At 30.8% G+C, this 18,142-nt stretch overlaps 1 protein-coding gene across 4 annotated transcripts in view; it reads right to left on the reverse strand.

The window, feature by feature from the left end:
- LOC106460446 (ornithine decarboxylase-like) overlaps positions 1-18,142 on the reverse strand; it is a 43,128-nt gene that overhangs the window by 17,569 nt on the left and 7,417 nt on the right. For 2 of the 4 annotated variants that reach the window (XM_013920144.2, XM_022387291.1), the window contains exons 3-6: positions 9,231-9,395; positions 4,882-4,978; positions 3,860-3,936; positions 1,629-1,939 (exon numbers count right to left, since the gene is read on the reverse strand). In XM_013920144.2, the coding sequence (XP_013775598.1) occupies positions 1,629-1,939; positions 3,860-3,936; positions 4,882-4,978; positions 9,231-9,314 (569 nt within the window). In that variant the 5' untranslated portion in view covers positions 9,315-9,395. Of the gene's footprint in view, positions 1-1,628; positions 1,940-3,859; positions 3,937-4,877; positions 4,979-9,230; positions 9,396-18,142 lie in introns of those variants that run through there. The other 2 variants (XM_022387297.1, XM_022387303.1) reach the window with 2 other exon arrangements.

Here is an 18,142-nt window from a genome sequence, read left to right on the forward strand (position 1 = left end):
ATATATATATATATATATATATATAATGTTATGAGATTTAAGCTATTTAGCCAAAATATTTGTGTTTGTGTTATAATCTATAGTCATTCTTTATAAAACATTTGTTAATTACCGGAATGTTATAAATATTTCAAATGTGAAATTGAAAAATTTTCTGATGCATAAAAGTATTTTATAATCTTAAAATGAAAATTACTTTGCATGTTAGATAAGCAACATGTGAAAAGAAAAAAGGCATTTGAAAAACATTGCTTAACATAAAATAAATCTGATATTTTATGTATGAAAGCCTTGTAATGTTTGTTGATAATATGACAAATTTTGTGAACATATGCTTACTAATTTAAAAGTTATAGCAAGAAAGCTATAACAAGCACAAAATGGTTATGAGGTTGGTCCCAGGGACCAAACCCGTGCTGAAAGAGTTAAACCATAGGTACAATGTACTCAAAAATTACAAAATCACTGAACTTTTTTAATTGTTGAAATTAACATACATCTTCCACGTAAGTTTGACAAAACTCATACTTGTGATAAAAAGAAAATGAAATCATTTAATGGCTAATATTACTATTTATGAACTAATTTTTATTATTTAGAGCTCTTTTCCACTGTTTTTATTAGGATTTGCAGTGAATTTTCTTGTTACAAGTCTCAATCTAAAAGTAACAATCTCCTTCGAAGCACATAATGAATGCCTAATCTATCTAAAATAAATTTCCTAACCATTATTAACACAGAGAACTAAGCAAATATTCCTCCACTAATAAATATAATTTTATTAAAAGTTGTACTGATTTTTGCAGCAAATCATTAAATGTTAGTGGTTTAATTAAGAATAGAATATTATATATGCTTCTGCTTTAGCAAGTATGGAATAAAACAATATTTGTGAAGCACTGTTAAGTTTCTCAAGTGCTTCTCTAAATGTTAAACAAACAAAGTGCTTTGTATAAATTAGAGAACAATCAATCATCTACACATATTTTAAATTCAAAACATGATGAATTCCTCCTAGTTCAGGTATTTCAGAACTTCATAATATATCAAGACAAAACAAATGTGTATAAAGCACATTTGGAGTTTATTTATTTAATGTTTTGTGTGGCCAACTTTGGTTGAAATCACTGTCTGAAGCTAAAGAGGAATGCTTTCTTCAAGCTTATGCAGATGCTCAGTGGGAATTGAATTACATGCATCTTGAAGTAATGAGTAATGGTATCCAGTTTATTTTTAAAACTTGCATGAATATTTATTTCAACATAATTTGTTTACTGAGTTCTCTCACAATCAAAGAAAGATGCACCATGAGCAAAAATTAACCCCCCTAAGAAAATCCTGTAAATGCCCATGTACTAGGGCCAGTGATCATAAGGATTCTTTTCAACAACTAAATGTCAGGATAACACTTTGGCACAAAAGTGCATGTTAAAATCTCACTTTTTCATCATGAGCATCATATGGTGGTCTTATATTTATATTTAAATGATTATTCAGTAGAGAGAGAGGAATAAAAAGCTGATATACCAATAAAAATTCACTTTTTGATACTGAAATATCTTTTCTTCTTTTAATAATGACAAGCATTCTTAAGTGTGAGCTGCATGAATTAATTCCCTAAAACTCACCTCACCCCTACAACATCAAGTTCCAATTCTCTAGCCACTTCCAAAAGATGTTCAACATGATTTATATCACTTCCAAACTTAAAGCCAAACTGAGAGACATTTTCATCACCGTTCTCCAAATGAATACAAAGCATTACTTGAGCTGATGGATGAACAATCTTGATTTTGTGTAGCTCCATTTCACTGTCAAAGGTCAGCAAATCAATTCCAACAGCTGCAGCATGCTTGATGAAAGAATGGGTTTTACATGGATTTCCAGAGATAATACGAGGTGTGTCAACCCCAAGGCCTAACAATGACTGAATCTCCAACTATATGTAAAGTGAAAACAGTGCTGGATACAGTTTTATTTTTCTATCTTCCTATAAAGTTTAAAGAATTTGGTTACTAAGTTTCTAAAAATGCATTTTGTTTGAATTTTCTCACTTTGTGCATATATATAATATAGTATTTAATATAACATTTCTACCCTCATACATAAAAATGAAGAAAATATTAAAACACACAACTTTTATAATACTTACTACCACATCCTTCATTACACAAGTGAAAAGACTGGCTAAAAAAGTTCTAAATTACAAATACAAAACAAATTATGAAACTCAAATAATGGACATAAAAGTCAGCGATAAGCATGTCAAAGATTTTTTCTTTCAAAGACATTTTGTAAAATAACTACTTTAAATTTGGTAGAATATTACTAGCTATTAATTTCTATGTATTAGTATTTCAGGCTTACTATCAATGAACTTTCTTCCTTACGTATAAAACACCACATATTATTTTCAGCTAAAACTTCAATATGGTAAATATAGAAATTTTTGGATAAAACCACAAAGAATCTATAAGAAATACCACAATTCTCATATGTTACCTTTTATGGGGAAGATACTTCAAAAAAATTAAACATTTACTTTCTCAACATGAATGTTAAAATTAATGTGTTATGTTAACATTTCCTTACTTGAAAATATATATCTCACACGTTTTTTACCTCTCTGTATTACTAAGATCTATTACCTTTCACACCAGCTGCTATTGAATTTCCTCTACATGGTACAAGCCTTGAACAAACACCCCCCCCCCTACATGTATTGCACCAGCCGATGGTGTAATTGTTATAATAATATAGCCCCTCCACTAGTAGGAGGGAGACACAAATTTCATGTTTATTAATCCCTGAGAGCACTAACATAACATTATACGCTCATTATTAAAGAAGCAAATAAAATGCACCAGAATTGGGGCAGAAGTGTGCGAGGTGGTGCAGAGATTTAAGCACCTATTTGAAATATATTTTCAGGCAAAAAAAATGTTAATCTAAGAAACATTGCTTACTTCTCTGCATCACCAAGAGCATGGATAGGGCATTAGGCTATAACAAAACTTGGAGGGAGGAAGAGTCCTTACTCGCATCCCAAGGCAAATCTAAGTTACATCCAGCTGGACCTATCCATGGCATATTGCTTTGTAAACATTGTAACAGGATGTCCTATATTACATTTTCAGTTAACACCTCAGTCCTACATCTCAAATGAGAGGTGGACCCAACTAGTCTCTTACTGGAAGGGAAGACACCATTCACAGGGGAAACCCTCCATATCGACTTCCCTAACAGCTTAGAATAAGGGAAATAAAGGTTCTCCTGTCCTCCACCAGAACAATATGGTGTGAGAACATCAGTGTGTATACATGAACCACTATTATCAAACACAAGCATCTGGAATTGGATCTTCACAGTAATACAGTGTAATGGGTTATTACAACAAAAGACAGCAGTGCAAGCCAGATGTAACAGCAGGACTACACCTGGTGCTGTCTGTTGTATTGTTTTGTTTGTAAAAGGTGTGGAAATGGCCATGTCAATTAGATAGATATAATGGTAAAGCAGTCTTGCAGAACACCCTATCTCAATGCCATGCACTGAGCAGGTACAGGTGGATTAACACTTTTCATACCCACTCTCCTTCCAGTTCAATGCAGATCTTGGGTAAGTATCCCCTATGAGGCAATGCTGCCACTGAACAGGATCCAATGACACCAAACATAATTAATGTAGTGTTTGTTACACATGTTACTACGATGTCTGTTTTTTTTCTTGTGTTTTCTCGTTTGTGGTTTGCTTTGCTACAAACCCTTTTGGAAAATGTTACTACTTTTTTTTTCCATGGCATATGATATTACAAAAACTTATTTAATTTACTGATAAAAAATTATTAAAAATTGCTCACTTTGTTCCCACAACTAAAGTTCAATCCCAGGGTAGCAAGTAGTTCCAACAGTAATGGATTGTCATTGCACTTCACAGCTGAAAAGTAATAAAATTATCTATAGCACAAGAATACAAGTTAAATTAGAAAAAACTCCACAAATTTATCATGATAAGGTATCTTTTTAAAGCAAACCTATGATGTAAATGTTCAATTTTGATACAGGAACATAAGAAACACCTCAAGACTTTTAGAACTGTTCATATTCCAAAATTTTCAAAAATAAAGAATACACAAAGAAGAAAGAAATGCCTCAATTTCTATCATTACCAAATTCACTCTTAGGTAAAGATTATTCTTTTCAAAATATGAAACTCCAAAATGTTTTTTTTTTTTATAACATTGTTCTGAGAAACATAATTATCCAGCATTTACTACATGCTTGAGGTGTATAGTTACTATACAGAACTTAGCCCAGGGAAGTTTTGATACTGTCTGAAGCTGATATTCAAACTATAAAAATGGCAATAACACTTTGTCTTTAAATAATGCAAGACCTTAAATATTCAAAGACAAAAACATTTGTGAACAAAAATTGTCAATTTAAGCATAAACCTGACAGTTTTACATACTTACATATATAAATTGTTACATATATTCGTATCAAAAGTTTGCAGTTAAGTATAATGAATACAAAATATTGCCATTAAAGGTCATGCCTCACCAGCTAAATGACTGATGTATAATTTCAATTAAGATTCCATATTCATTTGTGATTTTCTCTTCCTCATAAAAGTAAAGGACTATACATTAAAACTAAACAAATTAAGAATCCATCTGTTGTAGCCCAGCCATTCTAATGAACTTCAGTAGTGAATAATAACTAACCCTTAAGCAGTGCCAAATAATACATAAGGTAAGGAAATTATTATACTGCATTCTTCTGATAGGAAAACTATTAGCCCATTAGAGAATACTGTGATATAAATTGTTATTCAGGAGTTAATTTGGAAAAAGTTAATCATAAATTCATACTTACTCACCATAGTAGGGTTTTACCCGAGGCATTTTGTACTTCCACATTTTGTACTTATGCACTATATCAGACATGTCAAAGACATAGAAGGGTTTTTCTACATCCTGAAATTAATCAATGTTATAAACTGGATGCAACATGAAACTTTCTTTCACTACAAAAATTATGTTACCCCCCCCCCCCTCCTCTCTCATACACAAATCTATATTCTGCAGTTCAGTACTAGGTAAAAAAAATAAAAAGTATTAACACAAAGATACATATATATTTTATCATAGTTGTTTCAATATCATTTCTTTAAATTTTACTGAATGAAGAATCATGAACATCTCTGGACATTCATATCTTAAAGTGATACAGTTTGGTCTAGTCACTTTTGAAAAGACCAAGTTGAACTGTAAAACTAAAAATACCACTAAAATATCAAACTCAAATTTAAAAAAAATTGAAATGAGTATCTTAGACTTATTTAATTGCAAAAAAGTGCACTGTTTTATATACAAATGAAATTTAAAACTAATTTATATCTCAAATGTTAATATTTTTCTAAACTTAAAATTTATTTCTGATAGATACTTACCCCTCTCACAAAAAGCTTTCTTGACTTATACTGCCCTCTATCGACACAAATTTTCACTTGCCACTAGCTTTGATACTCCCACTTGTCTCTGCATACCCTCTACCAATAGGAGTGTGACACCTTTTCTAATCTTGCAGCTGTTAACCACTTCCAGATTGGTCAGATCAAACCAAACCACACCGAAAGTCAGAGGGAGGACAGGTGGGAAATGTGAGAAGATGCAAGTATCTATCAGAAATACATTTTCAGTTTAAGAAAATGTTAACTTCTAATATGATATCTTATCTTCTTTAACAAAAAGTTAAAATCCCACACTGAACCGGTGGATGGCCAGTGAGGAAATGATCCCCCTTTAGGAAGTGCCCAAAAGAAAACCATGGGATGTGAGAAGGAATTAAAAACAATGCACTTGTGGGAGGCTGCACCACTTCTACCCCAAGTATACTCTTTGCCCTTTAGTAATGTGTCACCAAAAAGGGTGAAAACATGGAGGAACCCACATAGATCCAAAGACAACTCCACACGGAAAATATTGTTGGGACCACATTCAGGGCATCCAGATTATGACATGCTAATAAAGTGATGAGATGGCAGTGAGCCCAACACAGAAGATCCAATGTTTGCAAACAGAGGTATGTTGACAAAGTGACCCTTGTCCAGTGATGTAGAAGACTACAGAAACGTCAGAGTGAACCATCACCAACCGGGCCCAAAGACCCCGCAGGAAGTGAAGGAAAACCCAACAAAGAGCAAGGAGTTCCAAAAGATTGATATGGAGAAAAGAACTGGAAAGAGACCATAGCCCCAAAACCTTCAGAGGGTCGAGATACACCTCCCCAACCTAAAAGAGAAGCATCTGTAAAAGGTGACATTTGAGATGAGAAGGAGGAAGAGGAACACCCAAGGTAGTATTGTTCTGATCCAACCACCAGTCAGAGTCAGTCTGTAAGGGAAGGAAAAGGGTAAGAGGTACATCTAAGGAATCCCAAACAAAGCTCCATTGGTCTATCAAAACACACTGATGATGATGCATGAGGGCATGATCAGGAGAAATGACAATTTAGAGAGTTGCCCATATCCCCAAAAGAGAGAACCTCTCGTGCCTTAGGAGAAGGAGAGGATGAGTTGTTACATACGAGACATTCCATAGCTTGCAATTGAAGTGAAGCAGGTAGGGTCTGACGGAGGAGGGAGTTGAAAACACCCGGAGATGAACCAAAAATTGTGTGGGTGTGGGGAAAAACTGCTTCACTTTAACAATCCAACCATGACAGTGTCCTGGAAAAGAAACTGACAATGTCAGACAGTCATCTTGTGAGGAGGGAAGAAGCAGCCATACGTCCATAGAATGATGCAAACAAAGGCCCTTGGAATGAATCAAGCGGGCAAAAAAAATGGTGTCCCAAGGAGGAAGGAAATGGGATTGTGAGAGAATGGGGAGAAAAAGGGCAGAGGTGGAACATAGGAAACAGGAGATAAGGACAGAACATAACATATCTGAGTAATCAAATCCACACAGGGGAAAGAGGTCTGGGCAAGTCCCCCTGAAATGACACAAGACTGAGAGGCATATCAAGTAGGGGGAAAAAGGTTGTCCAACTCCAAAACTTCCTGATACCCGAAAACTTTGGTAGGACAATCATCAGTTTGTTCTGATTGTTTCATGAAATGGGTCAATTCCCAGCAGACCAGAGCAGTCATTTCATGGGCCAAGAATTGTGATTCTTCCTGACCCGTTGTACATGGTCAGTAATTCTACTGCAGCAGTTGTCATCATGACCACCTGAAACTGCAAATGCATAACTCATGAAAGTGAAAGAGGAGAGAAGATAAGTAAAATAATTACTTACTCTCCCCAAAAAAGAATGAAAATGGTAAAAACAATGTAATTAAAGTAGAAAAATTATGAAACTAAAAACTTATGGATAAGTGAATCGAGCCATGAGCAAAAACATGTCTATTCAATAAGACTGCCAAACCCAAGACGTGGTTAACAGCTGCAAGATTAGAGAGGGTGATAGTTACGATAGGGATAGAAATGCACTCCTATTGGTGGAGGGTTGCTGCATAATCACTTGCCTGTTAGTATGCAGAGATAAGTGGGAGTATCAAAGCTAGTGTTGAGCAAAAATGTGGGCCGATAGAGGACAGTACAAGTCGAGAAAGCTTTTTGTGAGAGGAGGTAGATATTGTATCAAAAGTGATGGTGCTTAAAATATACATACCTGTTGAGAAATGATATAAAAAAAACACAAAAATACTATGAAAATAAACAATAGTTTCTTAACATAAACATAAATAAAATCTCACTAATCAAAAATATATATGATGGAAGCAATTATTTTAACCATGCTTGTACAGTAAGGGGTCAAAGTTTGCATGTCACAACCTTTTTATATTTTCTTTTACAGTTACATTTAAATGTCTATTAAACAACTATTAACAATGTACATGAATTAACTCAGAATCAAAAATAGTTTATAATCCAAATTTTAATATCATGTTTTAATTTCAATTGGAAATATTTATATGAATTCTTAATTTCCACTTCTGTATCATGTGACACTTCTTTGCTCCAAATTGCGCAGTTAATATTTTCTTTCTATCCCTATGTGATCTAAGTTTAGCACAAATCACACACATGATATAGGTTTTGCTAAGCCATAATCTAAATTTATAGTCTTAAATCCTCTTGTTTTACTCAGATATAAACAAAAAATTCAAACCCACATATTACACCCCTCCTAACACATCCTGTCTTTCAAAAAATATCTATAACTCTCTCTGATATTGCTATTGGTCATGTCTATAACAAAAAGAAAACACATTCTTCACTATGTAAATCACATGACTGTATATTTTGTTTAAGCTGTAAAAGTCAATAATTTGCTGTTAGAGCTCAAAGGGTTTGGGCCTAGGACGTTGATCTAAGAAGTAACAATTTTCTTTAACCTATCTATAGGTCAGTTAGAAATCCATGCAGATAAATTATAGTAATTTTAAGCCGTTCTATATTACTATTTGGACTATGATTTGTGTTTTACGATTTGAAAGCTATGTAATTATGTTTTGGACAACCAACCATAGTGAGGAAAAAAGTAGCATTATTGAAACAATACTTCCAAGTACACACAACCTCAACTTTTAAAGTATGTTAAATTTCTTGTTTTTTTATTTACTGATCTATATATTTTTTAAATGAGCAAAAATGTATAAAAATTAAAAACTTCATGATTAAAGAAGAAAACTTAAATGCAAAAAAAAGAAATAACTTTTTTTTGTCATCACTCCTTGAACAATGCAGGAACAGTTAGACATGTGTGATGCAATCTGATCCATTTCTTTACTTGCTTATACCACCCACTGATTTACTGCTTGTCATAGTAGTTAGAAACAATTCAAACAAAATTTAATGAAAGCAGTTAAGATGCTTAAAGCTCTAAGATAAATAATTCTAATTGTCTGTTATAACCTGCAGTCATTCTAGCAAGTAAAAAAAAAGCAAAACGAAAAAAGGTATTTTTGATTTTATTTCTTTTTTTTCAAACTTATTAAAAATCCTGGTTTTTTGTGCACAATATACTTGTAATGTTTACTATAAGCCTACTACATATTGTGAAGATACATTTAGTAAATTCAGAATTATAATAAATATTGCAATGTATAGTTCAAAGAAGTGAGGGTTGGTCCAATGTGACAATGCTGTACACATAAGGTAAGCTGACAAAAAGATGGAGCTGCTCAATGCATTTCAGTATAATGAGAAACAGACTTACCATTTCACTGATAATGCTCTTAACAAATTCCAGAACAGACTTGTTTGTTATATTGCTTAACAGCTGGTTTGTCTGGGTCTTCATATTTGCTTTTTGGTCAGGAAAAATTTTGGTGCAAACTTAATCCGGTTTGTTTGGAAAAGTTCTAAAATATTCAGCAACAGTCTGAAATACAGCATGTTTTACAAGTAATTTTAATACATTTTATTAATTCATGAGAATTAGAGCTTCTTCTAGTAAACAAAAGAAGCATTTTGTTTTTTTAGAAACGCATGTCCAAGAAAGAAAAAATTATTTAAGAATGTTTCAAGAAAATCTCATTCAGATTTTATATAACCTGATGAATAGAATTTGCTCAAAACATTGTTCAATAAAATAAGTTTTAATGCTAATAAACAATATAATAAAAGTTAAATAAATTTAAAAACATTATTTTACTTATAGCAAGTTATTTAGTTAATATAACTCATTTTTTTTATGCTTGGTTGCAAAATGGAGCAAAATTATTCCACATGTAAATTGAATAGATGCCCTATGTACATATGGTATGAAACTGTCAAAATGCTGTCAAGGGAAAATATACAAATATCTTGATAGTTCATGTGAATTTTGTAAAAACACTTATGTAGAATAATGAGAGGTAAACAGAATATATCATTTTCTATTGATCATTTCAAATATTATGTATTAAATAAGAGTAAAGCTGCCAGCCTAAAACTTAATCCCTATCCTTCATACTTCCAAACCAATACTCTACCATACGAGCATTGGGTTCAAACCCATTCCCTACCCTGAATGTTCCAACTAGTAAATGGAATAACTAATGACAACTGGAGTGAGAAGGTCTAAACATCCTGAAAGAATTTTCAAAATTAATTGATGTAGCTTGTCTACTTCAATGAAAAATGTTAATATTATTATTATATATTACAAATATTATTTTTTACATTAAGTACTAATTTAAAAAACATTCTCAATGACTAAAATCACACCTCCAACTGCGTAAAATAAATCTTCAAAAAACATATATTACAACATAAACATATGTTTACAAAAATTAGGCAAACAAACCAAATATAAAACGGTAATTTTTTCAAAGACATTAAATTGATGTTAGGTCAGACTTGATCCTGAAAACTCTGATAGCTGGGTGCCAGCATTAACAATTTAAGCTGCTGGGTAATACCAACAGTTTTTACTACAGTGCCTAATCCAGGTTAGAGTTGAGCAAGTTACTATTATTTGATTACCCATAAGCATCAATTATGTATGTTATTGCCATGTAAAATAATCAGATAATCAACATTGTGATTACATTAATTAACCCAAAGTGGAATACAAGATCAAAGTATGCATGTCACAACATTTTATAGAGTTACATTCAAAATGTAATAGAACAACTTTATAATCATAATATGTCAATAAATTTAGCATCAAAGCATAGTTTTAAAATTAGCCAAGATTTAATTTCTTAATTTCAAAAGGAAATATTAAAAAAATTCTCAGCATTCATTCCGATCTGTTGTGTGACACATTTCTCCTTTTCAGAATTTTCTAATGTCAAAAATAGGTTGCAGAGCTTACAAATAGTTACAAACACAAACTACACATGATTACAAGAAGGAATATAAAATTTGAATTTCCTAACTTCCCGTTTTGCCGAGACATCAAAAATCAATTAATCTGTAAAACTCACAAGAGAAGTCACTCTCATCTTTTTATGCATTTCATGATAATTATCTATACATCTACTTGTCTGATGGATATGTTTATAACCTACACAAAAAGTTTATGATAATATACAGGAATACTGAAACCATTTGTTTATATTTGGTAGTTAAAGACTGTAGTTTGAAAGAAAAGCTTTCATGTACTGACGACAGATTTTTCTCCTAGCAATAACAGAATTTTTTAACTTATTCATAGCTTAGTTAGAAAGCCAGATAAATGAAAGTAGATTTAAGACATGCTATTCTAGTGCTTAATATAGTTTTTGTGTTTAAAATGTAATTTGAAAGCTACAAAAACTATTTTGTGGACAGCAAACACAAGGGGGAAAAAAGGTAAGGTTACCAAAATGCAGCATCTAAGTACAAATGTGAGCAATGCATAAAGTGCATGCCAATTTTCTCATTGTGTATATATATATATTTTTTATTTATTATAATTATTATTAACTTTTTGTTTTAATTTAAAAACAAAACTTATGTTAGTTCAAGAAATGTAAGTGAAATTTTATGATCTGAGAAACTAGCTCACAACTGTGTAATTTCTTCAGTTTGTTTATTTATATGCAAGGGAGAACGAGATACTTGCTCTTGCTATGATCTATTACTTTCCAGATCTATTACTTTAAAGTCCAGAAATAAATAGAAAAAAATTAAAAACATATATAGAAAGGTAATAGTTTAACTTTGGAAAAAACGTTGAAGACCTAGCAACAAATGATGCATTCAAAGAAGGAAATGGGTATTATTCATTTAATATCATATTTTTAAACTTTTCACTTCATTGTACATGAATGGATTCTGTACAGTTTGTATTAGGATAGAGAAAATAACACATAAAATGTAAACTTACCAAAAAATAAAACTTTTGACATTCATTTACAAGATCATTGAGGTTATGCAAATGAAATGTGAAACTGTAAGATCACAGTAAGAATTTTTATTATTCTTAACACATAAATCACCTTCCACTCTGTTGACTCAGTTAAGGTTTCATAAAATCACAGACAAACCTTTAAAAGATACACTTCAGTAAAAAAAATCTGATTTTTGTACACAGTCTTACAATGTTTACTAAAAGCTTCTCAAGTTTCATGAAAATACACTTCGTAAATTAAGAGTTAGAGTATTCGTGATTTCATATTTCTGAAGTGGCTCAATTGATCCACTTCATACAAAAGAGTTAATGTCACAAAAATAATCAACTAATTAAAATTAGGATCTCTGATTATTCTAACTATCTAAGTAATCAAAATAACTGATTATAATTTTTGATTAATTCAAATTTGTTAAGCTTTACTATTAGGTTTCACAACTCATGGAAATAATCAACTAATCAAAATTAGGGTTTCCAAATTTATTATTTTCAAATATTCCAACTATACAAGAAATTGCAATATTGACACTATGATTTCTCATTGTTATTTAATTGATTAAATTTAAGTTTGGGCAGCTTTAGAAGGATATGACCCAATGACTAGAGGAGTTGCCTCATGATTTAAAGGTCTCTAGTTTGATTCTTGTTGCTACCAAACATAGTCATCCTTTCAGCCACACGTGTTTATATTGTTTCTTTGTTTTTGAATTACAGCTAAGCTACTGAAGATATCTATCACTGTCATTAATTTTGAACTGCTAACCAGAGAGAAGATAACCAGCCAACAGCACCCACTGCCAACTACTGGGCTAATCTCTGACTGTGACATTATAATGCTGTTATGGCTTAACGAGCAAATATTTTTGGCAGATTAAAAATTAGCAGTAGGTGAACCCATCCATAACATGATACTTCTGTTGGGGCAATGTTATAAACACTGCATGTGTTCTACCTATGCACAACATACAAATGTGAGGATGTGGCCTAGTGGTCAATAGTTAAATAAATATTCAGTGAGATCTATTGTTCATGTTTATCTTGTTTGGACTAAACAATAGAGTAGCTTTAACTTGTTATATTGCTTGTGTATTACACACTACAAAAGTAACTAGTGTTACCTTACTCAGGGAATAAAAGCAACGAAACAAAGAGTTTGCAGTTTGAACACTCTCCTTAGCAATAAACTTTTAACATTTGTCCAAAACATATATACACTAACAAAAGTCAGACTTAGATAGCTCAATACTTATCTCCAACATGGAATACTATAAAATAAGGATAAATACATTCATTATTATTATTACTATTACTGAAGTACAATGATGCACTACCTCTTTAATTAATAAGAAAAACTTTTGAGATCATGTTTTCAATACTTACCCAGTTGGGTACAGAAAGGCATTCAAGCAAGTTACTAACTAACTTTCTGTATGTGGCTAGCAGAGTTCTAGGTGAAGGCCAAAGCCTACTTATATGATTCTCTTAGAGGAATAACAATGTTGTTTAATTAATGAACTCAGTTATACTTGTCAGCAAACCAGATAACAGTTGTGAATAGAACTGGCCTTGATCTTCCCTGCTCATTGGTCAGCTGACTTAACAAGAACCAATCAGTTTTCTTGTGTAAGAAACATAGGAGTTTGACATATTTAAGATAGTGTTTAGGCTTGGAAGAGCAGGACAGAGATTTTATGCAGACTGGACACAGGTTAACAGTTCCCCTTATTTTACATTTCTCACTAAGTACTCAGCAAAAGCCTTCAGTTTCTGATGTATTTCTTCATTTTTTTTTTTATATCAAGCTAAAAGTCTGTATAACTCTCAGTATATATTGTGTTTAGTTCTTGTGCTTAAACTTGAATAATTTTAGAGTGTAATGTTGGCTCCAGTGCTTAAGGTTTAAAGTGTTTTTGTAGATGTGGTGGTAAAATAATTTTTGATTTTTTTTTTATTTATTTCAGTAAATTATCCTTATGTACTTTTCAAAATAATAGTCAAATTTTATTTCAAAGAAGAAAAATAAGATATGTTGGACTTTACACAGTACATTTTTTTTTATATAGTTTAACATTGTTTTCAGGTTAACTTGTGGTACTTTTAATTCAATGCTTTCTTTTAAGAAGGACCTACATGCATGGACGAAACTTCACTTTCTATTAAAAGTCTTCTTTAGCTTTTGTCAGTCACACAAACATACACACACATTTGATCACCTGTCCTGTTGTTAACTATGTTATTAAGCATTTGTTCTTTATGTATGTTTGTGTCTTGTCTACTTCTTTATGACCAAACCAATGTAATTCAACTGTAAATATACACTAAAGCTTGGGGTCCAAGATTCTGTTACTAGTGAGTCTAACTTCTCTGCTCTGCTGGTTATCCAAGAAATACCATATTATTATTTGCTCAATAATCACGATAACCAGGTTTGTCAGAAATGACTACGCATGGACTAACAACAGTCTAACAGTACGTAACACCTTTATAGCATTAACCTATTTACACAAACAAGTTTTCAGTTTAATTATGACTAGCTCTAGCCAGACAGTAAGCACTGAAAAGGGAAAAGTCAGGCTGTTGTCAAGTGCTGCTTAAACATTTCATTCAAGTTGTTTGATTTATTGATTTCTCATTGCACATGTTTCCAGTTTCTTCCACACTGAAATGTAAAGTGTAAATGTATTAATAATGTTAATGTGTTCTCTCTAAATTTACTTTGGTAGCACCAACTTCTCACTTAAAACTTATGTTTTTTTATACTTATAAAATTTTAAATTATTTTTAACTTATTTAGGCTAATGATGGAAATAAAAAAACAAAATATCAGTAATTGAAGATTTTTTGGTATTGCTGCATTTTTTATAATACTTCAACTTCTTCCTTCTGAATAATTTTAATCTCTGCAGAGAGGTGTAGTATCACCACAAGTGTTTTTCAAAACAGTAAATGTTGGACTGTCTGTTTATCTAGGATCAGAGTGAATTTGTTTTCACCAAATTATAAATTATTCATAACTATAACAAGAATTGTTCTAGTTTTATCACATGAAATCTAAGGACAATTAATTTTAATTTATTTAATAATAATATACTAAAACAAGATATCCAAGTTCTCAACAACAATGCTATAATTTTTAAGGCAATTATTTATAGTAAAGATTTAGTTTATTTAGAAATAAAAATATCAGTTTTATGAAAAAATTCTATACGATTTTCTCAGCCTTAATGACCGATTGGTCATGAAGCACCCCTTATTATACCATTAATACTGTGAACATTTTTTAAAGGTCATGTATATGGGTAAAGTCTAACACAATGAAAATGTTATGATTGATTGTAAATCAGAAAAAATGTTATTGTTATGAAGTAATGCTTATTTTCAACAACAGCAATTCATTAGTTTTAGTAGAGTGATTTTGTGAAAATTTGCTGGTGGAAAATGTGGACCAGTATTGTATTTTCAGCTTGTTACAGGTTTTGTTCTACAATGTGTATATGATATATTTTCATATATAACAGCTTATCATTAAAAATAACTTAATTCTAAACTGTTGTACCTGATGATGTCTATGATATTAAATGAAGTTTACGTATATATATATATATATATAAAAGTGGGAAATAGGGAGAATAGTTTCATGGGAGAATAATTGATTAACAAATTTCACTTATCATTCAGCCCTAAGACAGGTATTTTTTTACCCCAATATCCATTTCTGTGTATTATCAATTCTGTGAAAATTTTGATATCATATACAAGATTTAATTTCATGAAACAGGTCACAAAAACAATACAGGAAAGCTACTACTACTATTTTAAGCTTTGTTATAAATGTGTGTACAGATTTTCTTACAGTAGACATTAAAGTTAGGCATTTAAGATCTTTCCTTGTGGCAAACTTTCACACACAAAACTAAGTACACAGACATTTAAACTAATTTCATTATAAACTAGTCTAATGGCAGTAAATAATGTCATTCATAAAAATAGCTTACTTTAGCTTACACCATTTGATTTTTCCATAAGTTTTAAATTAAAGTGGAAAATTATTACGCACAAACTATTTTTATAAACATCTATTCAGCATTTTATTTTAGTTCAACAAATAGCATTTATATTATACTATACATTCAAGGGAAACCAGTTGAAAAATACTTTAATTTAACATCAAACTGGATGCTCATATTTTGGGTTAAATTCTTTAACCAAATTAATTTCTACTTTCTTCCCTATAACTTGTACAAGTATGAGATATCTTTCATAACGTTTTCATGGTTTCCTAAACTTGGATGTTTTACTAATATTTTCTTGACTACATGTAATGCATTTAAAGGCTTATATCATTTCATTTATATTTGATAGTTTCTGTTATAACTTAATATTAGGTTCGAAGTGTGTTTTAGAATTATACAATGTTTACTATTCATTGTATTCAAACAATATCTATAATTTTAAGGCTTCAAATTATTTTCTATCTAAGTTTATTTACAGCACTGCATGTGTCATGTGTTTAAATTCCATTGTAGTTAAAGTTTTCTTTCTTAGACTTAACACACGTAGCAAATAGTGGGGGTGAAAATTTAGAGCATTATATGTACATACAAATACATGTTTATCAAAAATTTCATTTGTTATTTCTGTTATCTATATTTTTTGTGAAATATAAGGAACTTATTTTACACTTTTTCTATTTGCACAAATAATTTAACATTAAAATTATTCACTTGTTTTTATACTGGTCACTGCAAAAACATTTCTGTAATTCTTATTAATCAACAGGCTTGTTTCTCACTTGAAAACAGAATGTTTGCTTGAAATGTTTCCAAATAAATAAATTACTACCATGGTTTTTAAAAGATGATTTTTCTCTAATATTTTTCTACATATTACATTATACACAGCAATTGTGTTTATACCCATTACAACACTAAAGAGTATTTGGAAATGTTTCAAATACTGAAAATTATACTTTAACAGATAAGGCTATGGGCAAACCAGTATAATACTGACACGTGGCTACAGAAAACTACTGGCAAGTATTATTCACATTATAGTTATTTTTGTAATTCCTATTAGATGATTTGAAAGAGGATACTGCTAAATGCAAAATTTGTGTAGAAACATAAAAGTTCCCAGTGGTTGCACAAGTAGCATGAGTTTACTTACTATTTTTAGCCCCTCCTTTTTTTAAAGGTATTTAAATTTTTAAGAAAAGAAAAAGCATTACATGGCCTTGTTACAGCATTTAACAGTGAAGTTGTGAGTTGCAGTTAATATCTATATAATCATCTGACATCATATTACTTGAATCCTATTCAATAGTTTGATGTGTTGTTGGTACACAAGGTTTGTCCAAAAAAAAAAGAGCTTGTGTTTTCAAAGAAAAGTTTGCAATTATTCTAATTTAGACCCTTTTTTGTTCGATTTCAGCTTTGGTATTCAAAAAACATAGTGACAGTAAGGATATGGTTATACTGATCAGTAATAAGTTAAGAACTCAATTTTCAGATGAATCAATTATTGGCACAAACAATTTGTTTGTAAAGATGTTTTTTGAGTTACGTAGTTTTTTTCAGATAAGTTGCATACAGGCAAACAAATTTCATATTTACTTTTTTCTTACTTTCTATCCAATATTCAAATTTACGACTTGTACTCTACAAATAAATGATTTTATACTGCAACTAAAAGATGTCTCAAACAAAAAAAAAATTAGATATATGCTTTGCTAGTAAGTCATTTCAACTGCACAATAACAAGGTTGTAGATGTTTCTACAAAAATTAGCAAATTATAGTAAAAACTAGCAATTTTGCAATAAAAGAAGCATACATCTGATATTTATCATGGTTAGAAAACGAAAAATTTATAAAACAGCAAAATAAAGAATTGGGACAATACAGACCAGCTACACATTTTATATTTTAAGGAAAAATACAAGATTTCTTATGAGAAAATTATAAACCACCTTATTATAAACTATGGAATTAATAAACTATGTATCAAATTCCTTTACAGTGATTATGTTAGATAAAAGTATCATTATCCAGTCTGTCATCATTTAAACTAACCAGGTAGCCTGATATATGAAAAATTTATAGGAAAAAAAATAAACAAAATAAATAATGATTTTACATAATGAGCTTAACAGTAAGTAATGCTAGGGTAATTTGGAAAACATAATGCACTCTAGGAAAACCTTTAGACACAATTGTTAAAAGACTAAGATTTACAAGTAATCAAATCTATAATCTACAAGATTTTTTTTTCACTTTTTTTTACTTGATTCTTTCTTTATAATAATTTGTC

Source organism: Limulus polyphemus, unplaced genomic scaffold, assembly GCF_000517525.1.
Source record: "Limulus polyphemus unplaced genomic scaffold, Limulus_polyphemus-2.1.2 Scaffold33, whole genome shotgun sequence".
Classification (NCBI taxonomy): Eukaryota; Metazoa; Arthropoda; class Merostomata; order Xiphosura; family Limulidae; genus Limulus; species Limulus polyphemus.